The 24,357-nt window shown below is 36.8% G+C and overlaps 1 protein-coding gene across 8 annotated transcripts in view; it reads right to left on the bottom strand.

The window, feature by feature from the left end:
• DMD (dystrophin) overlaps positions 1-24,357 on the bottom strand; it is a 1,157,417-nt gene that overhangs the window by 122,144 nt on the left and 1,010,916 nt on the right. For all 8 annotated transcript variants that reach the window (XM_075520648.1, XM_075520634.1, XM_075520658.1 and 5 more), the window contains one exon: positions 8,065-8,143. In XM_075520648.1, the coding sequence (XP_075376763.1) occupies positions 8,065-8,143 (79 nt within the window). The remainder of the gene's footprint in view (positions 1-8,064; positions 8,144-24,357) is intronic.

Raw genomic sequence — 24,357 nt, 5'->3', positions numbered from 1 at the left:
AGACTCTGATTCCCCAGGAATCAGAAGTTCACATCTGTGTAAGGTACCTTAACCTTTCGAAGAAGATGCATTGAGTACTATTCCAATTATTTTCAAATGAGACCATTATAAATGAGAAACTATTGCTCTCCACAGACTATAAAGAGCTTATGTTTCTCTTCCTGAGAGAATATGCTAAAACAATGTTTCCTCTCCATAATCAGTTCATGATATACGCTGGCAGGATGCCATCTCCAATAGGTATGCCTGTGTGACAGTGGCACAATAGAAGTGTCTGCATAATCTCCGAGTTCTTTGAGATTTTTTGCAACAGATGTCAGTATACATCTGTAAAATATGATTCCCCCCCGCCCTGATTTATAGAGAATTGATTTCTAAGTTATGTGCATTTATTATTGCACTAGGTGAGGCCAAAGAACAATCAGATTGCCTTGTGTAGCACTGAGGTCTAATGTTGTACCGTGTAGTTGAAAAACTGATGTCAGAATATATTGACGACACAATTTAGAAGTTACAAGGCAGAAACATCAATCAAAACTTGTCTTTCATAAGGACTACACAGCACGGGGTCTATTCTGCTCCAAGCCCTAGCTTGTGGTGCTGCACACGTGGATGGATTCACGGGCATTTCAGAGCTAGAGAGCTCCTTCTCAGCTGGGATTCTGCTGTTCTTAAACCCAAGCAAGCACTCACTGCTTCCCTGTAATGCTAGCAGGACTGCCTGTTGCTGCAACACACATGCAGACGTTTTCAGAACACTTCTAATCAATTTGAAGAAGGGATTATCAGTCATTAAAACGTTCAGCACATGATCAGGGCCAATTACAATGTCGGTCATCTTACAAGAGTTATAAAAGAGGCCTTTCCATCCTGCGTTTCCTGCTGGAATCTTTATGGCCAACTTCAGATTTCTCACCTGCAGCATAGGGTCAACATTATATGATACGACTTAAGTAATGCACACCTTTAATCATAAACAGTGTTTCCAGAAGTTTCCAAATGCCACTTGTAATGTGAATTATAAAATCCATCTAATGCGCATTTTCTTAAATGTCACACTACTGTAAAATGGCAAAAATACAAGCATCTACTTGTTTAATGAAGGAATACTGCATGAAATACAGCAAAGTGGTATAGTCTGTATTGATCCACATATCCCAAGCTACAGGTACTTCAAATTGCTAACTTCTGTTGCACTCTTGAGCTCTTAAAAATAAAATCTCTAAAACTGGCTCATCAAATGAGGTCAAAAAAGGACCTAATCAAATTGGTGGTGATTTTTATGCAAATGGATTTAGATAAATAGAAAAATAAATCTTTGGTAAATATTCCATGTCTCACATAGCAAAACATAACAGAAAAATTATAATATATGTATATAGTACATGCCTATTGTACCACAGTCCTGGAGTTTGAGGACAAAGGAACATCCTAAACTGAACACAACGTACATCTCATGACAACAAGGGCGCATGGTTAAATGCATCAGAGCTAAACTTGGCAGTGTAAAAAAATGAAGTAGTTTTCGTTTAGGCTTCACAGGTCCAATGTTACTCCAAAAAGATTATAAAATATTGGGGGGAAGACTCTCTCTTAGCAACATACTAATTCAGACAGTGGACAAAAGCATAATAGGCAATAACCCATCTTTTGAGTCTTATACTAATTAAAAGTAAAAAATAACATGTGATTACTTGCAAATTATTTAGCATTGCAAAATATAGGATTGTCTACCAACCAAGGATAAAATACAGAAATTAATTGGGCTGTCATTAATAAGACAGCAATTTTCTTGACCACTCCCCCCCCCCCCGAAAAACCAACCCTGCTTTAAAATAAATACTATACAGCATTTGTAAATTGATGACAAATGAAAACCAAGAAAACAAGAGAGAAAGATTTAGAATGAATTATTTTTAACTACCATTCTAAGGTATTTTTTATTGGAAGCCTTTTTTTTCACAAACACAAGATATTAATTACAAGGAAAAATTGCTTGCTTCCAGCTGAAGAGAGGGGGAGAACATAATTTGAAAACTGTCTTTATAATTTTCTTCAGAAATTTGTATCCCAATGTATTAGAGTAGAAAGGGTCACTTAGCACAAAAGTGCAGAAAAGAGGAAAACATAGGTATAAAGCTGGAATTCCATAAATCCTATTTCATTGTGAATCCAATACATTATTAAGTTTTATGGAGAGATTCTCTGTAGTTTTCCTAAGAAGAAAATATGACTGAAAAATTAAAGCCCACAAGAGAAGGACTGGTGATCATATGACCTGGTGACATACTTTCACTGTAAAATTAATTCTACTAATTTTATTCCAAAAGTAAGAATAAAGAGATTCTCTCAAAATATGCCAGTGTTATATTTCTCTTAAAAGCCTTTAGCAGTCAGGCAAAGGCTAGCACTGCCAGAAGTCATAGCTATGGTCACAATATTCTAAACAAGAAATGGAAGGAATGGACTGAAGACATTTTCTGCTAACTTTAGGCCTGATTTACACTTCACACAAGTCACAGAATCACAGAATCATATAGGTTGGAAAAGACCTTTAAGATCATCGAGTCCAACCATAAGTCTTGAGGTTGAATTAGTGCCCAGTGCTGCTACAAGTTCACCATGATAATAATAAAGGCAAGACCTGTGAAGTGAACTTTTTTTTTGTTGGTACTTTAATAGTTTTCTTTTTTCCTTCTTCAACAGCACATGCAGTCACTTTGCCTTTATACAAAAGTAGAAAAAAAAAGTCTTCTAGCAATCAGGTTCCTCTAGCCGATATGACCATCTTTAAATGCACTAATAAAATCCCTTTGCTTCCAGACAGTTCCCAGAGTTAGGCTGCTTCTTTTATGACCACTTATCCTCTATCTTTATATTACTACCTGGTAATATTTTCTATTCAAAACATTCAATGGGATATCTAAAAATATTAAATCATATATCCAAAAGACATGGATGAATGGACATGGTCTTCAACATCTGCATGTCAAAAGTGATATCTGGAAGACAATATAATATAACGTATGCAGTGAGAAATAAGAGAGAAAGATTAACAGATTCCTGTTAGCACTGGAAAATAATCTTTCTGCACTGGAAAATAATCTTTCCGGTGGATGGGTAAAGTGTCTTAAGAGTCCCAGAGCCCTGTCATTTTCAGAGTCAGATGTCTTAATTAGCAGGACTTGCCCTTTAAAAGACGTCTGCTTGTGCAAGAAAGAGCTTCACTAATCTTTGCTTTGCATAATAATCTAAGCACTCACCCAGTAGGTGGGAGATGCAAGTACTTGACTTCTCTCCCAGCTTGAAGGAATTCAGACCCAATCCCCATTGGGTCTGAATTGGAATTCAGACCACATCTCCAATTTCTCAGGAGAGTGGCCTAAATAACTGAAGGAAAACACAAAAGCACAGAAAGAAGAAGAAAAAAACAGATCTGAACCCTAACAGCTCTGAGCTTATCCAGAGGAGACACTAAGGTTACATAGCCTACTCCTGTGATCATATTTTTTATTTTTAAGCAACAATTGTCTGACATAAAATACAGCAGATGCACTCTGATCCGTTGGCTACAGCATTGGTAACCTTTCTGTTTCTGAATGAAAGCAGCTATGGTTGCCTCATTTCACATTGAAGTCAGTGCTGTTCCTGCTTTGAAGTCTAAACTTAAAGGCATAGTTAGGTATCTTGGTTAAAATATTAGTTCCTAGAACATCTTTAGGTATGCAGATTTAAAAGTCTGGTACTGATGCATCCAGGCAGCAGAAGCTTGTAGCCTGGGAAATACAAATCACAAAATGTTAGCTAGATGTAAATCAGCCTTTTAGACTTGCAAACCTAAATGTTCTTTCTGTTCCTTGTATTTCTTGGTTCTTCACCTTGATGAGAGTCCCATGTTCTCTGAGCTTGGGAATCACAAGCAGTGCCTGGGATCTCCCAGTCGCACTCGGAAGTAAGCGCCGGTTATATCTGAGCACTATTTCATGCAGTCACTTCATTGACATGCTATACATACTCACCGATGGCTCGTACTGGAGCTGGACAGTAAATTACAAGGTCTGCTTATGCTTTTAAAAGATGTAATACCTTCTGTTTTTCAGTGATCACAAGTAATGCACGTGAATGAGCTATCAGATTAAAAATAAGATTGATGGGAGGCTGGCTAGCACAGCAATTGATATTAAAAACAATCTGACATCAATCCTACCGCTCATTTATTGCATCTCAAAAAAAAGGTAATAACTGTTGTGACAAATATAGGTGGGTACTCCAACAAAAGACAATGAATCCCATTCTTTGTAAGAGGCAGCATCACAGATAAAAATAAAGGAGAAGTCAAAAAACTGAAATTATTCCAGAGGAGTCACTGAAAACTCTGCAGCTGGCATTATGTTTGAAATTTGTAGGTACTCTTTTTACACTTCAGTTACTGTATATAGTTTCCAAATTAAGCACCATCATCCATGAAAGGATCACAGATTTTTTTAATTACTTCGCTAAATATTTACTAGTTTCTCTTTAATAGAAAGGATGTGTGTGTGCTATTTTTTTCACACCCTGATTTAGATCATTCTAATTAAACAGCAAAACCTTCAAAACCAACAAGCTCACTCCATGGATTCACGACATAATGTCTTGCACATGTAATACATTTTATCAGCTATATCTTAACAACTATCACTGTGAATGCTAGGAGCCTCTGTCCTCGGCAAGGAATAAACTGAGGAGGAGCTGGGACTCTGTGGACACTGGCAGAGTAAAATGACCTTGGGAAAGCACGAAGGACTGATCACAAGATCAAGGCCTGAGGTAAGAGCCCAGCAAAAAGTGTAGGAGGCCTGGAGAGAGGCAAGTTCATGTGCTAGCAGAAAGGTAAGGGCCAGTTTTGGTGAGGGACCTTTATACTTGAGGGCAGCCCAAAGCCTTGGTATAGAGACACAAGTGTCCTAGCTCCTTTGTCATTACTTTTTAAACTCACAACCAGGAGATGTCTGAATTATGCTGTGCCACAGTATAAATAAACACTGTCACCTGGTCATTTAGAATAAGAAGGAGTGGAAAGAGAAGGTCAAACTGCATGAAAGGACAATGGAGAAAAATTGTCCCTAAATTAAAGATGCTACAAGGGAGGAGACTTGTTTGTTTGTTTTTTTCCTTTTTCACTCCTTATCTCTCTAGCTCACACCTTCCTTCCCATCTCTCTCAGAAATAGCTATAAGAATAGCTCTTAGAACAGGCTGCAAGTGCTTAGAAACAGGGACTACCATTTGATTCCTTGCCTGCACAGGGCATGACAAATATGAGGTCCCTGCATCACTCCCCCATTATTTTTGTGCTAGGTTTTCAACAGCCCTATGCAGCTTCAGTTCCAACCAAGCAGAAACAGACAGATGATGCTGTAATTTCTGTATATAAAATAATAACAAACACATAAAAAACATTACCACAGATTAGAGGCTCATATTTATGTCTTCCACATAGGAGAGAAGTGTAATTCAGTCACTGATTTAATGTGAACTTGACTACAGTACCACCCTTTTTGCAGAACTACTTAAGGTAGATCAACTCTAAAAGGACAATTTTGCATATAAGTATGTAAACACAGTTGGGAGCTGAAGATCTTGACTCGCAACTTAAGGTGAGCAAACATGTATGGTAGAGGTAAAGTTGACGCTGAGTTTGAGAGGATGAACTGATTATTACTAGCATATAAATTAAGTATGAAATAGCCAATAAATCACTTATTTTCCTTACTTATTACAGTTTGCATTGATCTCATGTGTATCTCAGCTCCTTAGATAAAAACGCTCTGTGAGTTGAGCTTATAAAATAAAACCAGAGAGCAGAATTACCATGATTCATCTTTTCACTGCTGGTGCCACAGCTAGACTGATCCAACTTGGACTCTGTTTGCCATGCACCGAAAGATCATTTACAAGCCATTAAATTCACCTTCATTTGGGTTGCCCAATTCTGTTTGGCAACCCTTATGTTTGACTTGTTCATCCCCAAAAGTACAGATACAGAAACAAGACTAGTGCTAGATGGCAAAGACTCTGGCACACTCTCTCCTGCAGCACTACCTCTCCAACAGTTGTGCTTCCATCAGTGTAAGGATGCAGCCAAGGTAGTACATGAAAAGCATGTAAAAGCACGATAATTTCCTCAGGTGTAGTAATAGTACACAATACTGCGGAATGTGATGCTTTTGGAATTTTATGCTTATGAGAGATGGGACTGGTAGATGCACTGGCAGTTTTCAGTGACTGAACGCTTATACTTGGGAAGGATTCTGTGGATATTTTCAGTGCTTCAAATACCTAACTTTTGCATGCACATGTAAGAATACGTGTTTGCACACACATCTAAGAAAGAGAGAGAACAAACACACACATGCCAATTTTTTCTCAGTGATTTCGCTACTTCCAAAGTCAACACATTTTCACCTGGCTCCTTTTCCTAAAGCAATCCTCAAGTGGTGAGAAGTGTCCAGAATGACTTTTTTTTCACTCTTTGCTGGCTCTGGTTAGTACACAGAAGAATAATGTATTGTCTCAGTGTCTCACTAATGGTGGGTGGGCTAAAAGAGGTGGCTACCATAACACTGAGCAACTTTTAGATTGATGTAGTTTATCAGTAATAAGGCAGAATGAGTCTAGGACATAACTGTCACACCAGTTGCCTGGCTGCACTCAGCACTGGCACAGAACAATGACGTGCTGTTCAGTGTGATAACGTAGTTCAGGTCACTCTAGTCTCTTCCAGATTGCAGTATAGGCTTGCTTAATTTACCCTTCAAATTTGCTCTTTCACCAGGAATACACTGTGTGTCATAAGAAAAGCAGGCATCTGCTTACATATTGCATTCATGTCATATACCCATAATTCTCACACATTCAAGCTTGACAAGTCTGATTTGCAGTTATATATATTGAGCTGACAAATTATTTCCAGTGATTAAGAGTTAATTAAAAGATATTTTGAAAAAGTAGTAGAAATTACAAAAATAGGGCATATCTCTTCACAGGATCATAATTTGATAAAATAAGATGCAGGGTTGAATCTTTGTGAGCCTGCATTGTGCTTACATGGCACAACATCGACTCTTGTTTTGAATTTGCAGTTCATACCACTGAGAATTTTCAGTTTCCCATGCAGATTTTCAGTGGAAAAATGGTTAACCAATTAAAGTTACAATACAGATAGGCTGAAGAAAAGTTTGTCCTCTAAGCCCCCTGTGACTGTAGCTGTGCAATAATAGTAACATCTATTTTTGACGTCTGGATAGCTTGTCCCTCTGCATGTCGGAGACCATTATCCTGTGACTGTGTTCTGTTCTGCTGATATAATCTCTTAAATAAAGTTTTATTGTTTGCTTTCCTTAATTGAAGTACAATAGAAAAGACACGGCCTTTAAGAAGCTTCACTTTAGTCACTGCCTTGGAGCTTTGAAGGTGTTTCAAGATGTCTTTCAGTGTACTTCAAAACATCCTTGATAAAAGAGTGTGTGTAGAGGTGGAGTGGGAATATTACTGGCAATTATATTTTAGGCAGTTGTAAAAAGTTTACTTAACTGCCATCCTTCTTCCAACTTTCCCACTACAGTTTTGATCCTCTCACTGCTCTGCTAAGTGATCAAATCCTGCAAAATATTTTTCTTGCAGGTCTTATTTTGCCCCTTTTTGGAGCTGAATATTTCTTTGAACAGATAAACAAAATTTAAATTTTTTTGAATCCTTTCTGAGTTACAATAATCAGAAACTCCTATAATTTTTAATATCATTTTAATTCACTAGTCCTAAAAGGGAACCTTCAAATAATGAAGGCCAGCCTTGCACTGACAGATGTATGGACAAACAGACTTGATACTGGCAGATATTTTCCTTTTACCCTGGAATATATGAACTTATTTAACAGTCTTCTGCTGCCAGTAATGAAAAAAATGAAAACCATTATAATATAGTCTGAAATAGAAACTCATAGCAATGATAACCAGCATATGGCTACAAAAATATCAATTAACTGTGTGTGCAAGCTGAGCAAGAAAAATGGGAAATTACTTACTGGTAAGAAAATGCTGGGAAGTAGGGCCAAAATCCCTGTGAGCTTCATGCAGTTGCCTGATGCGCTCATCAATGGCCACCTGTTAAGAGAGGAGAAAAAAAATGGCTCTCTTCTAGACAAGTAACAAGTAGCAAATATAGTCAAATACTTTTTTCATTAGAGAACTTTCTGTTTAAAATTAAGCAGGCTCCTGCAACAATCGTTAAATCTCATTTAAGACCTGAGGGTTAATGTGCCTTATCCAAAAGAAAGGAGGTCAAAAAAGATTTGGGTTTTGGTGTTTTTTTTCCCCCCAACTTTAACTGATGCTAGAATACGTTGAAAATGAAAAGGCTGATAAATAAAGGTATAGCAAATTGGCCTGGCTTTATGTACCTGAAGAGAATATGGCTGTTGCTTGCCAATATTGAAGTCAGAAACATTCCTCTGCATGAATACTTTTTCAGAACTACCTCAAAAGTATGTTTTGAGAGTATACTATTATAAATCAGCTTATGAAAAGTAATCCCTTTTAATGTGGGCATGATAACCATATTTTAGCCGAGTGCTGAAACAAGGGTAACCAAAGAGCATCTGGTACAAACGTTTCTCTGTTCTTTTAATCAGTCAAATCCTAGCCCCTTGACCCTTTCCTTGGAATAGTCCTTTGAAGAACATGTTCCTAATATTTTGTTGGGTTGCTGTACTGCATGAAAACACAGATGCTAGTTGTAAGATTGGTTTTATCTTTACCCTTGAAAATCCCAGTAGAGTTATGTATCAAGCAAGCAGCCAAGAGGGGCTGGTTGATAGAAGATTCCATAGTGTATGAATGACATCTACCAGCAACTTTATAGCCTATATGCTAAAAGGATACCATCATTAAGTTAGGCCTAAGAACAGGATTAGGTAAAGCAAGGAAGAATGTTTGAAAGTAATGACAGAATATTTTAGAAATGTATTAAGTAAAATAACTGACAGAAAGCAGATTCACTTAGCTTAAATATTGTCTGTAAGAAAAAGCGTTGTACCAACACTGGCAAAGCAGAAGGTAAAAGTGGTTGGTCTGTTTTTGTTGTCCTTATTGTGAGATACATAACAAGGAAACAAGTAGGTTGCACGAGTAAAAAGAAATCCACATTTTAAAACTTTCAGGGATTTTTTTGGTTGGTGGTAGGAAGGAGCAATTGTATAATAACTGGGCATGATTCAGTTAGAACGGAAAAATAATGATAGAACTGACTAGCTCTTTGATATGGCTGTGTTTGTTTGCCAAAGAACCCCTAGCCCCCAAAATCTTGTTTCACTCAACACAATAGAAATGTAACATCAGGATGTGATTTCTTTGCTTACAGTTTCAAAACTGACACTATGACCAAAGAGCCCCCCCTTCCTTTCTTTCCTCATTTTTCAGATGCTTTTCCTGCAGCTTCCTCCATTTCTATGCCTTCTTTTCTCCTCTGGCTTCCTATACACAGACAAGATCAATGTGATTTTTTTGTTAGTCCCTGTTGACCAGCACCTTCCCATGTAGCTCAGCTACTAGCATATCACTATGTAGCCTCTGTTCTTATTTCTACTGTTTTCCTGAATCCAGAATTGCTCACAGAGCAACATTTATATTGGCAGGTTTAAGGCAGGCACATGCTGGCTCAGTCCTATGACCTGTGCTTTTTCTGTTTAATCTTGCTGATTGCTTAGCTAGACAAAACTAAGCCTAGGAAGAGCATGAACTCTGGATAACTTCTGAAACTGTGGGCAGAAGAAGGCTGGGTAAAGGACAGCTTAAGCCTAGAGTGAATTGCACAGACAGATGTTCTGTTAAGCAATGCTTCATACTAGGAACTGGCTTTGGGCTTGAGTTCACAGCTAATTCACAGAATAGGTATAAGCTAGGGAAGTCTGTAAGTGCATAGAAAACAACGATAGGGCTGCTTCTGGTCATCAATATCATTAGCTAAAGTATAGAAGCATAAACTAACGTGATACTATTTTTAATCAAGAAATGGTCTTTCAAGGAAGACTAGGAAGATAAACATATATAAAACGGACACATGCAAATAAAAAAATACTGGAAAAATGTTAATGGAATTATATATACTCTTTGGAATCCTCTTAAAATAAACCTTGTAACATACCTCTTTTGTCATTAGGACATTATTGGTTAGTAAAGAAACATAAGGCTCCTCCCTTTATATTAGTACTTACTTTTCAATAAGGCAACTAGGATGGAAAAAGTCCTTTCTGGCATGCAGAATCTCTAAAGAGAACGAGAGCTCTGCAAATACACAGCAGGGAGCAGTGTTTCATATAGGAGAATGACAACAGTCAGCTTGTGGTCAGAGTAGAGTAGGGGAACCCTTTGGTGCCTGTGACCACTGCCAGCTCACAGCCCATACAACTTCTTTAAGTGTGCTAAAACTGAGAATTTCAATCACTTCAAAAAATCCAGGTGAGCTTTGGGCTGCACAAAATTATTAAACTGAGATTTTTAGCCATATAGGCACATCCAGCAAAATAAAATACCTTACACACTTCAGGGTAAACTTTGAAACTGAACAGCCTTGGATGTGAGCCAGGAAATACCTCTGTCTAGAGGTAGATATTGTCAATACAGAGATGAATAAAAACATTGGGAAATCTTGAGTATTCTTCAGGAAATATCACTTGAGAACACAAGAAGTTATTCCATTTGGCTGCCAGGTAATACCACTTATTGATGTATCGGCATACTACCTTTTAGGTGCCAAAAGATGAACTCAACTTGTGATGGAAGAGTAAGGAAGATTATTGCAGTTAGTCTCTATGAATTTTACCAAGACTAAGATGTAAATGATAAAATAACAGAATTTGAAACCACAATAACTGGGGTTATTGTGAACAATAAAACACCACACCTGAACAAAAAATGATTACTTAAAGTTACAGAATAATGTGCCTCTGATCCAATAAAATCAGAGTTGGATTTGGCTTTGTGGCTTACACCCCAACTACCTGGAGAAGCAAAATCATATCCACCTAAGTCTTCATAACTGATTTGTAATTCTTGAAAAAAAAATCTCACTGGCATGTACATTTTTTTAATTAATTTTCAAAAACAAGCCATAGGTAATTACCAAATTTTAAATTTTGTCTTGTTTTCTTCCAAGTCAAGTGAAATAGTTCCTCCAATATAAGCAGAAACAGTACTCTCTATATTTTTGTATGCTATGCTCTGAACCAAGTGCAGTTTTCCTTAGAACAAAATGATGTTGTGAAAAACGGGAGCCATGTGCAAAGAAAACAGCAAAATTTTCAACCCAATTCAAGCATCATTTTCCTTGCTTTAAATGGAAGAACACATATATACTGTTAATGAAGTTTTGCAAATACCCCCCCTGCCATGTCTCAATAGCCAAAGGAAAAATAATGTCTGCTGACTTCAGTAGTCTCTTCCTACTAGTATCAGCTCAGCCAGACTAATATGAACAAAGTAATCATTTTAAAGGCAGTTACCAGTACTTAACATGCAAGATGGGACTATGTATTGGATTTGACTATCTTTTAGGTAAAACACTCTACAGTATTTCTCCACAAGTAATGTTACTTAAAAAAAGAAACCAAAATAAATAATGGGTGAATTTCTAAAAAGTCAGCTATTGCTTTATCTGAATCAAGATATGAGAATTTGGTTTTAACTGACCAAAGTCTTTTTATATCTGATTTTGACTTAAAAACAAACATCAGGATTTTCTGTAATTGGGGTACTTGAACTGTTGCTTTTCTTCACTGAGGATGCATGGTTGAAAAGACATGCATTTCCATTATTTGTTTAATCCACTGTTTTACATAACATTTATCTTCTTTCAATCATAACAAATGAAAGGGCCACAGCAGTGCAGTAAATGTTGTACTTGAAGCTGAAGATGGTAATATTAAAGATCCTGTACTGATTTTAAGTGATATTGACATGGAACATAAACAGCTTCTGCTAAACAAATGAATGAATAAAAAAAAAAAGTTATTTAAAGTTCTCTCCTTTAAAGACTTTTAAAACATTTGATGAAACATCTTCTGTTTCCTAACATTTGAATGCAGCCATGTGAACTGAATATATAACCAGGTTCAGGTAAACAAATTACAACAATAAGAAGAGCAAAGCTATGTCATGTAATTCTTAGGAATAGTTTGTAAGTAGTTTATCTAATGTAGGGCTTCAACCTTGAAAACACTTGTTATAACAGCTCCACTGAAATCAGAATAAGGATTTGATGCATTTCACTTGGGTCTACTACTAAATTCTCTCTTTTTTTTATTTTGCTGGGTTTTAACTGAGAACATTTTTATTACATCTAAAGCATTCTTTTGTGTTTATGTCTTCACTGCAAAACAGGCCTAGCTCTAGAAGGAAAATTAAGTTGTTTGATTCTCAGTATCTTCCATATTCTCAAAAAGAACCTAACGCCAGCTATTAAGGTGTGCTGGAGTTGCTGAGCTATTCAGAAAGATGTGATGGAGGAAGGAGGCACACCCCATCATGTTGTTAAAGTTGGGCCTGCAAATAATGAGTGGCCTCAGCAATGAGCTATAAAAATGGTTTCTCTCTCGATCCATTAATTTTGTATTCTTGGACGTAAAAAGTCCATACTGGGACAACATAATACTCAACCTAGGTCTAACACTGTGTCTTAATCCTGCCCAGTCTTCCCCACAGCTTTGATGTTCAACTGAAAAAGTTCAGTAGAGAAAACTACCTCTGAGGTGCTCACCTCCCAGACAGATGATCTCTGATCACTAGGCTAAAATGTACTCTGCAAAATGAGTGGCTCCAATGCTGTACAAGTGACGGTGACTAGCTGAATGCCTATTTGTGCTCAGCACACTTAGAGAATTCACACTCAATGAGCTTTGCAAGGAAGTTATTCAAAAAGATCTTATTTGTGACTCTTACATGGTCATAGACAAATGACCAATGAAGCTAGTGATCATGTGTAGTGAGAAAACAGGCAAATGAGGAATGTTACAGGTGAATATGTGAATGACTCCACCCTCATTAGCATTGAGGAAATTCAGAAAGAGCCTTCTGTGGGTTCCAAATTCTAATTCAAGAATCAGACCTGAATTATAAGTCAATTCACTTCTCTACCACAGTCCTCTGTTTGGACACACCTGTTCATAAAGATGAAGAACAAAGCATGCAAAAATACTAAAGTGTTAGGTATCCATTAAACACCACTTATGTACCTCCCTTCTTGATATATTCAAATAAATGTCTCTTGCAGTACTTCTTAAAGAGATCTAGCATGCAACTGCATTTGGCTTTCTTGGCCAATGTGAATGGTAAATGTGCAAAAGCACACTCTTGAGCAAAAAAGCACAAACACCTACAGTTCTTCCTAAATGATACTGTAACAAAAACACCTTTGCTGTACTATAGCACAGTTTAGTTCAACTGCTGCCATGCTAGTGAAACAGCTAAACAGATGCATTATACACTCATCTATCCCTGCTTGAAAGCATTACTATCTTGCAAAGTCCATTTCCTGTAAAAAATTAATAATTTTTTTCTCATTCTAATTTTTAAACTGCAATCACATATGTTTGTAATATTTACATTTTTCTCAGAATATTTGACAAGCAAGGAATAAAGAATTTTATTTACAGAAACAGGAGTTAAATTAGCATCCCTTAGCCTCTTGTAGTGTGATCAAGTTGCCATAATTGAAAATAACTGTTGTTTTTCTCCTAAAAGGCTAGGAAGAAATGTAAGTGCTTCAGAAGAAACAATGTGCAGAACAATGAATCAAACCCCGTTCTGTTGATGGAGTGGTTATCCGTTTTCATTCACCTAAAAAACCCCAAAACAAAACAAAAAAACCCCACCCCAAAACCCGAAACTCTACATGTGACACCAATGACAACATTATCTGAAAAGTCAATGTAGCTGAAAACATGAAACTAGCAAATGAGAAGTCTATATGATTGTATATCACATATCTTTGTATGTTGTATCTCTTGGGGCCCACCCTGGTTTATTTCTAGGTGGATCTCTTTAGAAATATCTTAATTTGCCAAGTAAAGTAAGGCACTAAGTGGCTTTTTTTCCCCTATGTTTGCTCTGCACACTTTGTTACATGTCTGCATTTTCTAAGTCAACTTTTATTCTTTCTAGGAAAAAAAGATCATTTTGTCTTTGATGTTCATGGAAATGAACAGCAGCTTCTACTACCCCTATTTCTAAGCCAAATCATGCTGTCATTGAAAGGACTTAATAGTGTCATGTGTTATTTTGGTAGGGGATTATTAATACTATAATGACAAAAATATTTTCAGTTCTTCCTCTTCCTGATTCACCATTGCTAGGTCTACTGACATACGAGCCAAGTGCCAGAATCCCAACCTAAAGTGTAGTGAAAAAATGTTTTCTTTTTCCTTAAAAGAAAACAAAACTTTTCCTCACCAGATTTCTCTGAATGTTCTCACTTCCGAATAAAATATACCAAATACAGGCAAATATTAGAACATATTTCAATCCACCAAGAACACAACTTCAAATAGGGGAGGGGGAATAGGTTTCCTTAAGTTCTATTTTGTCACATTACTTCACTTCCTATTTTAAGATCATTGATAGAAGAGTGAGGAGGTCAGGTAGATATCACCTGTCCCGCTCAGTGCAGTTAGACATTTACATTTGAATTAAACTTCTTTAAATTATTATTCATTTGAAACACAGCAACAGCACAAACTCTTCTGAGGTCAGAATAATGTCCTTTTTGTAAGGGCATCTAAGGGCACAGGCAGCATAATATATAGACACTAATTATATAATTATGCTGCCCCAAATGCAGGCAAATTATATGAAGGCACGTGAGTAGCAATTTTTACTACTTATTAACATGAGACAGTAGAAATGAGATCACTAGTTCAAAAAATGTAAAATATAAAGAGTTAAGACAATTGTTGAATGGCTGAATATGCCTGGGATTCTGAGGAAAAATGGCAAGCAAAGAAGAACAGAAGAGTCTCATCTAAACAGCTATACTTGGTGCAGCAGCAAAATGACACACAATCTCCTTTTTCAAAGTTTGCTTCACCAAAGGCTGTTGTCATGAAAAGGGAAGGGCAATTTTCTGCATTAATAAGCAGGCATACATACAATACTTATTTTAATAACATTCCTTTAATTCCCTCACCATATTCATAGCATTTCCACAGCCTCCAGACCTTGACTCCAATGACATTCAATCTGACTGCATATCAAAGGAAACTAGCTTCTACAAGACCCTCTTTAATGTTACCCAGCAATTCTCCTCCCAAGAGCCAAAAAGCTTCTTTCTTTTCTCTCACTGACTCAGAGATGCCAAAGCAGTACTAGGCTGTTCTTTATAAATCAATAAACAGGAAGATCTGATCTACTGTACTTCTAATAGCTACTGAATTCAGCCACTCACTACCCCTTGTACGTTAGGAGATAAGGATGGATTTAAATAAGCACACTTTGTGCTGCTAATGAGGACAGCTGGGGAAAAGGCCATTGATAGTCATTGTTCTCAGCTGCTGAACTTCAGGTTTAAGTCTTGACATTTACTGAGTTGAAAGCACAGGAAAGGACAATTAGTTTCCTGGTGAAAAGTTCTGTAATGTGAAATATTTTGAGAGGGTAAAAATTAACATGATGCATGCTTATTTTCCATGTGAAAGAAAAAAATAGATAAACATAATGTTACTCACAGGCATTTACAGCTGTTACAAAGACTAAATTCAAATTCCAAGATTTCTGGGTCATGGTAGGACTGTATGCTTCAGCAGACTGAAATCTGAGTGACGTAATGCAATTCTTCTTTCAGTAAAAAAAAAGAAATCCTAAAATCTAGTAGGATACATGTATTGTATCCTAGCTGCTTTTTTTAATCTTCAGATGAAACAAGAGAGTAAAATGTAATAAAAATTCAGGAAACATCTTAAAGCCCTGGGCATAGAGCCTTAGAAAACAGTAAATAAAAGAACAATCTCCTTGACTTTGTAGGTCTACTGTGAATAACCAGCCATGGCTTCTTAGGCTTTTGTTTTATAATCCTGAATCAGTGAACTTGAGGTTTTGTGTATCTCTCTGCCTAAGGAAAGAAAGTTAGGTCTTATGGTTTAAATAACAAAAACATTCAAATTTAGAGGGAATAAACCACTTGTAAACCCTGTGAAATCTTAAGAACAAACATCTTTAGCATACAGTTCTCTTAGAAAACATTACTTGTTTTGTTTTGGATAAAAGACATTCTGTCAGAGAGGCCGAGCATTTGACATCTCCATTGCTGCTGTAAAAGCCATCACACATGCTGGTGGGGGTTCTGCAAGGGAACTGGCTTTCACGTCCCTGTATGTTCCTCATTTCTATTCATGCACTTTTGTTAGGTATAAAATATTTTATGAAACTGATATGAGCTGAGCATGGACTCGGCCTTTTAAAAGTACAAGACAGTACTGTGCAGTCCTCCATTCTTAGGCATTTTATTAACAAAGGTTTCAAATTCTTGACTTCCCAGCCACGTTAATTCTCTTTTAATATTGCTTTTTGTATGTAATTTAATCACTGAACTATTTTTCTGCCAAATTCCTTGCAGAATTTTACAGTATACCAAGAAAGTAGTTTTACAAATGATGATAGTTAGCAACTATTTTTTCACAGAACAGCACTGCACCAATTGAAAAGTTTTCAATTCACAATTTGCATTAGCTTCAAGTATATTTGACATCCCTCACTAGATTCCACTCCAAGTGGGCTGAGGCTTGCCTAACCACATTTCTGTATGCTTAGACAGTGCCTCTATATTCCTTCCAGGTTACCTGTCCGTGCTTCCACTTTCTGCATAGTCCTTTTTTATGTTTGAGTTTTGCCAGGAGCTCCTTGTTCCTTCATGCAGGCCTCCTGGCATTTTTGCCTGACTTCCTGCTCTTCAGGATGGACCAGTTTTGAGCTTGCAGAAGATGATCCTTGTGTACCAACCACCTTTCTTGGACCTGGCCTCCTTCCAGGGCCTCATCCCCTAGGATTCTTCCAAGCAGATCCCTGAAGAGACCAACTGAAGTCCAGGTTTGTGGACTCATGGTCACTGCAGCCAAGACTGCCTTCGACCTTCACCTCCCCAGTCAGCCCTTCTTTGTTTGTGCATATGAGGTCCAGCAGAGCATCTGTCTTCATCGGCTCCCCTATCAGGTGTGTCAGGAAGCTTTCACCAATGCTATCCAGGAACTTACGGCATTGCTTACGACCCGCTGTGTTGTCCCTCCAGCAGATAATCAGGCTGGTCCCCCATGGGGGCCTTGGCCCAGGCCTGTGAACATGAGGCTACTCCTAGCTGCCTGTAAAAGGCCTCAACCAATTGTTCTTCCTGGCCAGGTGGCCTACAGCAGACACCCACTACCATGTCACCCATACTGGCTGCTGGTTAATCCTCACCCATAAGTTCTCAATCAGCCCCTTTTCCAACTCCATCATTCCTAGTTTAAAGCTCTTCTTTATGTATCTTCTATACAGCCGCATAAAATATACTCCTTAGAGCTCTGACTATGCAGACCTATAGATTCAGTGATTTCTGTTCTGCCTTCAGCATAAAGCTGAAACTATATATACTCAGTTCTGTATTGTTAGCTGGGGAAAAGAGAAACTAAAATGTATGTGCTACCCTGAACCTCTGGAAGGTTATTGATCTTAAAATGAATCTAACTTCAATGCAGTTTGACATTTTCAAAGTCAGTGGGAACTGGGCGCCTGCAACTAGGAACAGAATGTGTTCTGTAGTAAGTAAAACTGTCTAGTATGGAGCTCGGCATGGCATATATTCTTTCTGAGATCAAATCTTACTTTTGAGATCAAGGCACCTGCACACTATATGCTTTGAAATGTTTCAACATAAAATTCTTCTTTTTTTTTTTTTTTATAACAGTCTATCTATCCTTCAGGATTACTCATCATCCATAAGACTTTTAGGTGGTATACTGTGAGCATCTCTAGGCACTGTAACCAAGAGACGTGGATCAATTGGAGAGAGCCTGGAGAAATGAACAAGGATGATGGTGACCTACAACGAAGGGTTGAGTGAGCAATTGCAGTTAAAACTGAGGAACCGAAGTCTTAGGAAATCAGGAAACAGGGACAAATCGAGTTAGTCCTCTAGACTAACTAGGGACAAGGCAGGACAGGGACAGGATAGTTAGTCCTCTCTTTTCCTACTAAGAATATATAAATTCCTGCTGTGTCAGTGGTATCAGAGCTGATTTAATTGTGCTAAAAACACAGGGTATTTGGAGGGTTCTAGATTATAAGCTATGATGAGCATTATTTATAAGAAAAAAATTCTGCCCTGTGCTTTCCATGTTATTTCTGTTAAATATCATAAACAGCCTATATATGAAGATATATAATCTTCAATCATTCTGTTGGGAATAGAGGAAATTAGGAGAAACCTATTTTTCAAATCTTGGGAGGAACAGAAGAGGAATTCCTTCAAGTATAAACCCCAATTTTTCACCTCTTATGCAACATGGTCTTGCACCAAAGTTAGGGGAAATCCTAGTTCCCAAACCCAGAAATTCAGATTATTGGAGGGAGAGGGAGGATGGAATGCAGTCTAATACAAATTATTCCTAAAACTGAAGATACGTACTATTTCACACGTAAAAGTTCATAATGTTTCCAGAATTCTAAAGTGTTGTTAGCATGTTACACTCATAAGCATTTCCCATATTTTCTGCAAATCTAAAATGATGATGGCCTCATCCACTGAAGGCAATGGAAACACAAGTGATTTGATAGAAGCTCAGTTCCACCCTTTTCCTCATTCTTTCCCTCTTAATACCCAGACAGTCTCATCAATTCTACATACGGATAACTCCTCAACCATTTTAAATCAAGAAGGTTTCAGCAACTTAAAAAAAGGGAAAAAGTTGTAAGATACACTACTTCAAAATATCAAATGTAAAATAACTCTGTTCTGTGCACAAACTTGATACTTTTTTTCTCTCCCATTTCTACCTCAAGTGCGTTTCAAGGGGTGCATTCTCATTTCTTCAGTCACATTTGTACTAAGTAGCATCTTACTCCATAGGAGGTCTTACAAATTTCACTGATGCTATTCACAGAAAAAGTTACTGTTTTGCATGAGTGACGGCATCTGGATTGGGACAGCAAACAATGGAAAAGATCAGCTTCAGTGAGAAATCTTTATGAAAGATGTGCTGGGGATTAAATTTTCTCTGTCAAATGCTTATAGAAAAGCAACCTGCAGAGCGGCAGTACAGGACATTGATCTGCAAAACCTGTCTTGAGGCCATTGACATCTTCCATCACTTAAGAAAAAAAGTGATACATTTAGATTTTGAATACATCACATTTACACTCTTGTGATGGTTCTTAAAATAGTGTACAGGCATCTTAGAGGTAGAGAAAAGTTTTGCAGGGCTACATTGACATTGCCCCCACCCTTCCCCTGCATTTTTCCTACAGAGCTTCTGTTAACTGATTATTTTGTTATCCTCAGTCTAAATATATGTTTAAACATTTTGTAATAAGAAAAGTCTGAAACATTAATTATGATACTGTTGTTGCTGAAACATTACTTTTTTTAGGCTCTAACCACCTACTGTTCCTACCCTAACATGGTTGTTTCATAGATGTGTTTCTTTTAGGCACTGCCTCTTCACTTTTGGGGCATGCATGGAAAGTAACATCAGGTGTACCATAGTTAGGTCTCCTTAAGATACAACTGTAAAGACATAAAAAATGACACCTTGTTGTGGCCTTTTTATTTCTTTTGCTTCTCTGCTAAAATACTGTTATTTTTCTTCATTATACTCTCTACATTTTTGAAATAGAACTGACTCCTTTCTATTTGGTTTAAAAATATTTCTAAACAATTTAAAATCCATTCTTCTTTTTTGTACTTTTTTTGAAAATACTCTTATTAATGTTTCATAATCCATCCCTAAGGTAAAGCTCTACTGTGTCTTAACAAGATTTTAATGTGGGTTTTTTGCTTTTGTTTTTTCCCTCTTTCTCATTTTTTTCTCTCATTAAACTAAAAAAATTAATAAATTCATGTTGCACTGAAAATGCCATTTGTTTCTGAAAGGTCAGGTAATATACACAGTTTTTGTGCCAAGGGGAATGTATCTTTGGTGACTCAGGCAAGTGTAAGTAGAATGTCATGCAAGAAATGTTTTATTTTATAGCTACCCCAGAACATATGCCTGCAATTTCCTGTATCAGTTGAGCATCACCAGTGAAGATTATTCTTTTATAGTTCTAGTTACATTCTCTCACTTCCATTGATCTTTTATCGTATTAGTTTTATTGCTCCTTTTCCCCAGATTTGTGAATCTCCAGTGCCGTTACTAGCATTAATTTTGGGAATAACTGCTCATCACTGCAAAGAAGCAGCTCGTAGCCCGGACCTGTATTTTATACAGGTTACTTCTAAAAGAAACAGAGGCTTCATTCAGTATTGTCTTTACTCAGCACTACCTTTAGCTGATTACCATTTCGAAGTTTTTTCTTTGACCATCTTCAGCTCCCTTCCACTCGTGTAGCCCTCTGACTGCTCTGGGATTATCATTCCATCAGTATTCAAGAGACTTCAATTTTCAGTCCTGTCTTTTTCACTGTTTTCTCTTTCTTGTCTCCTTAACTTGTTGTTGAGTATCTTCATTCTCTTTTATCATTTCAATTCACACTTCAAAACCCATGTTGCTACCCCAAATGCAGTGAAAACACATTTTTCATACATATGTAGGAAAACTCTCAATTTTATCTAATAATGTTTATAAATAAGAGCTGAAGAATTACTTAGACTGAGTATGCTGCTGCATATGTAATACCAAGCCAAAAGGTATACAGGGGAGACTGTGTAAGTGAGATTTATCTGTCCTAACTCAGGAGTCCTAAGGTGAGACAGCTAAATCAGCCTTCCTTGATCAGGAATGAAGAGAAATATGTATCTCCTGAGACAATTCTGCTCATACTAAGACAGACACCTCAGAATAATCCTCTAAAGATATGTATAAATATGACTTTTATAAAATTTAATTTTCCTAAGTGAGTTTGCATGCAAAGAAGGAGGATCCTTGGGAAGACTGACAGAAGGAATGCATGGAGGAAGAGGAATATAGGAAAGCACAGGAGAAGGTGGAAGGTAAGAAAAAAATGTTCTTTACTGGGGGACAGTGTAGCGTAATAATGCATAATAAAGGATTCTATGTGCAGCAGCAGTTGTATTAATCCCATATCTCTTCTCTTTCATATTTTCTGCTCTCCCCTTTTCCTCTTTGAGAGTCAGTAACACCAACAGTGATAAATCTATTCACTCTAAGTAATCCTTAGTCCCCAAACTTCCCCAAACAGATCACCGATTTGGTTTCCTCTTTAGCTGCACAGGGTGAAATCAGTAAGATGGTGTCAGTAGGGACAGTTTCATTACAGTGTGATCCGTTCACATTATTTGCTTGTTTCATCCATGTTCTTAACAACTGGCAATCTCAAGAGTATAATACTCTGTTTCAAGATGTATTAAAACTACTTGCTCAATCAAGTGCTGACACAACATGAAAAAAAAAGCTTCATTTCATGAGATTACTGACTGGATGGATTAAACAAAGTTTTATTTATTGTTCTTGTCCAATGAACCTTTTGAAGATGGCCTCTCAGTCTCAATGACTTCTGCAGAATGTTCTATATCCCAGCAGCTGCTCAAGCTTGGCAGCATCCATACGATCAGTGCTTAATACTCCCTGTTATCTGACACTTCTTTGTATACAACTACAGCTCCTGATTTTCCACAAAAGCCTCTTTTTCTCCCTGGGGAAGACACACATAGAGCACACCGAAAGATAATAAAATGACTCTAGACAAATAACAGTTCCAATGGAAACAATTGCTGATAGGATTGATACTACACTGATTGAAGATAATGACAAAACTCCTATAATAGTGTAATATGACTTGTGAGAGGAGCTGTCTTCATCCTGCAGCTGGTCAAAGTCTATATATTTATGCTTTCTAATCTGTAGAGTTAAATTCAAGTGACATGAAAGCAAAACCTAAGTCATATATAGCCCATACCACTAAACCACAATGATACAAAACTCTTTCTAATTTAAATTGGAAGATACAGTCTCTTATTTCCACAGTTTAATCTATTTGAAAAGAAAAGGTGTTTATAACTTAAAAAAAAATATATTATACCACATATTTATGGAGAATGTAGGATGGTATACAGTGAAGGTTAAGTGTTATACTGGCATGAAGGATCACAGCGTATGCATGCATTCAAGAAAAACATCACTTCATGTGTGTCAAAAAAAAGCATTATCATATAGTGCACTTGGTAAGTGCCATAAATTTTATTCAAGTAATTCCAGTAACATTACATGCAGTTTTCTTCTTAAATCTGTTGTTATTAGCCCTCTCTTTGCAAAGCTGAATACCCTATTTACCACTGTCAATCTGTAAAGGTCTCAGATGAAACTAAAATCTTCAAAAATGGCTTTGTTCAATTCCCAAATCTATCCACTTCACAGATTCAGATCCTCCCATGAGCAGAGAGAGGGTTCTTCCTTCCCAGTGGAACAAAGCTCCAAGCTGGAGCCTTGCAGGAGGTGATGGAATTAAAGCTATGATATTTTGTGTTTCCAGGAAAACTGTAACTGGTCTACACTGACTATTGCCATTTCACAGACTTCATATTAGTGCAAACATTAAAAACATTAAACCTTTTTTGCATATCAGTTCAAAAATGAATGCAACAAACTCTGGAGGATAAATATCATGGTAGAGTTGTTAAAATGCATTTATCATCTGCACAGCTTCAAATATGAAAAATAACCTTTAACCTCCAGATAATAAGTCACATTTTGAAAAATGCTTTTGTCATTTATTATTGAATGCCATAAAAAACTCTCTTAAATTTACCACCTTATTTTCACAGCTATCTGTATTTTATCACTTTTTTTTCCACAAGTAAATAATATATTTCTGTTCAGGCTTGCCTTATTACTCATTTGTTTCTAAGAGCAGAGAATAGGGAAATTCTAAGAATAGAAGAGATCTTGGAGAAGTAAGACAGTAAGAAAGATGGAGATGCAGCGGTGAAGCGCCGCTGAAGGGGAGGGCAATGCAACTGTTTGTACAACAAGGAGTAATAATAGGAGAGAACCAAAGACAAGATTTCCAACACAGTCTGAAGCCAGCCTCAAAACCTGAATTTGCGGTATCTGGATAGTGGCACCATGTAATACACTGACAGGCAGTTTAATTGGCAATTACAAAACTTTAATTTACTAAGTCAGGAACCCTTTCTGAATGTCTAACATACAAGCTATTGTTATCACCGTGACAAGTTGACACGTGGGCTTCAAGTTAGGCAAATAAAGGAAACAAATGCACATTCTCTTGAAAAAAATCTATTTATGAAAGACTTAATTATGAAAGGCTTGCTCGAGAAAGGATTCCACAAGACAAAAAAAAAAAGGAAAACCATTCTTATAACTCATAAAACTTGAGTGATGTCTATGAAAGGTCCTCATTATTTCTAGAAAATGCTTTTAAAAATCAGTGAAAGACCATCTTAAAACATGCGTACAATTTAAGAAATAAGGATGGCCTTGATTCTACTTTCAGTAAAACCAACAACAAAGTTGCCATTTGCTTTAATGCTACAAGATCAGATGCCATATTTTTATACAAAACTTCATTAACACTTCTGAGATTGAAATTTATTCTCAGGGATTACAGAAAGTAAAAAAAAAAAACCCAACAAAACAACACTACCAGTATATGACAATAGAAATGGTCACGTGCCCATTAGGTAAGGTTTTTGTAGGATCATCTAATCACAAAATCAAACAGATGCCATTAAAATTAGGTAAGCAATCCCATTGTCCAAATGACAAACAGGGTTAATACATCAGGATGGTTAGGATTTCTAAAGAAATCTGAAGGCAGAAATAAGTATATGTAGGCTTTCTGACAAATTATGTCACATAAAAATAATCAGATCATCTGTAAAAAGCAAATTAAATCATGTTTGTTCAATATACTATTTGCTGCAATGAGTTCATACATTTGAATGAGACATGCAAAGGAATTTCATGCAGCACTGAGTCTTGTGTAACTTTATTTAGAAATTATTAACTTACAAGCAGAAGTTTACAAATGGAAGATAGAAAGAGTCAGCTGGGGGGTTTTGTGTTCATACTTCCTTTTTTAACTTAATGAAAATCCCAAGGAATAAAATTGTGGATGTAGAGTCATTTAACTCTGGAACCTCTCTGTCTTAGTGTGTTAGC

Source organism: Mycteria americana, chromosome 1 (assembly GCF_035582795.1).
Source record: "Mycteria americana isolate JAX WOST 10 ecotype Jacksonville Zoo and Gardens chromosome 1, USCA_MyAme_1.0, whole genome shotgun sequence".
Lineage (NCBI taxonomy): Eukaryota > Metazoa > Chordata > Aves > Ciconiiformes > Ciconiidae > Mycteria > Mycteria americana.
The sequence above is the reverse complement of the archived record's forward strand: the minus strand, read 5'-3'. Positions and strand labels throughout refer to the sequence as shown.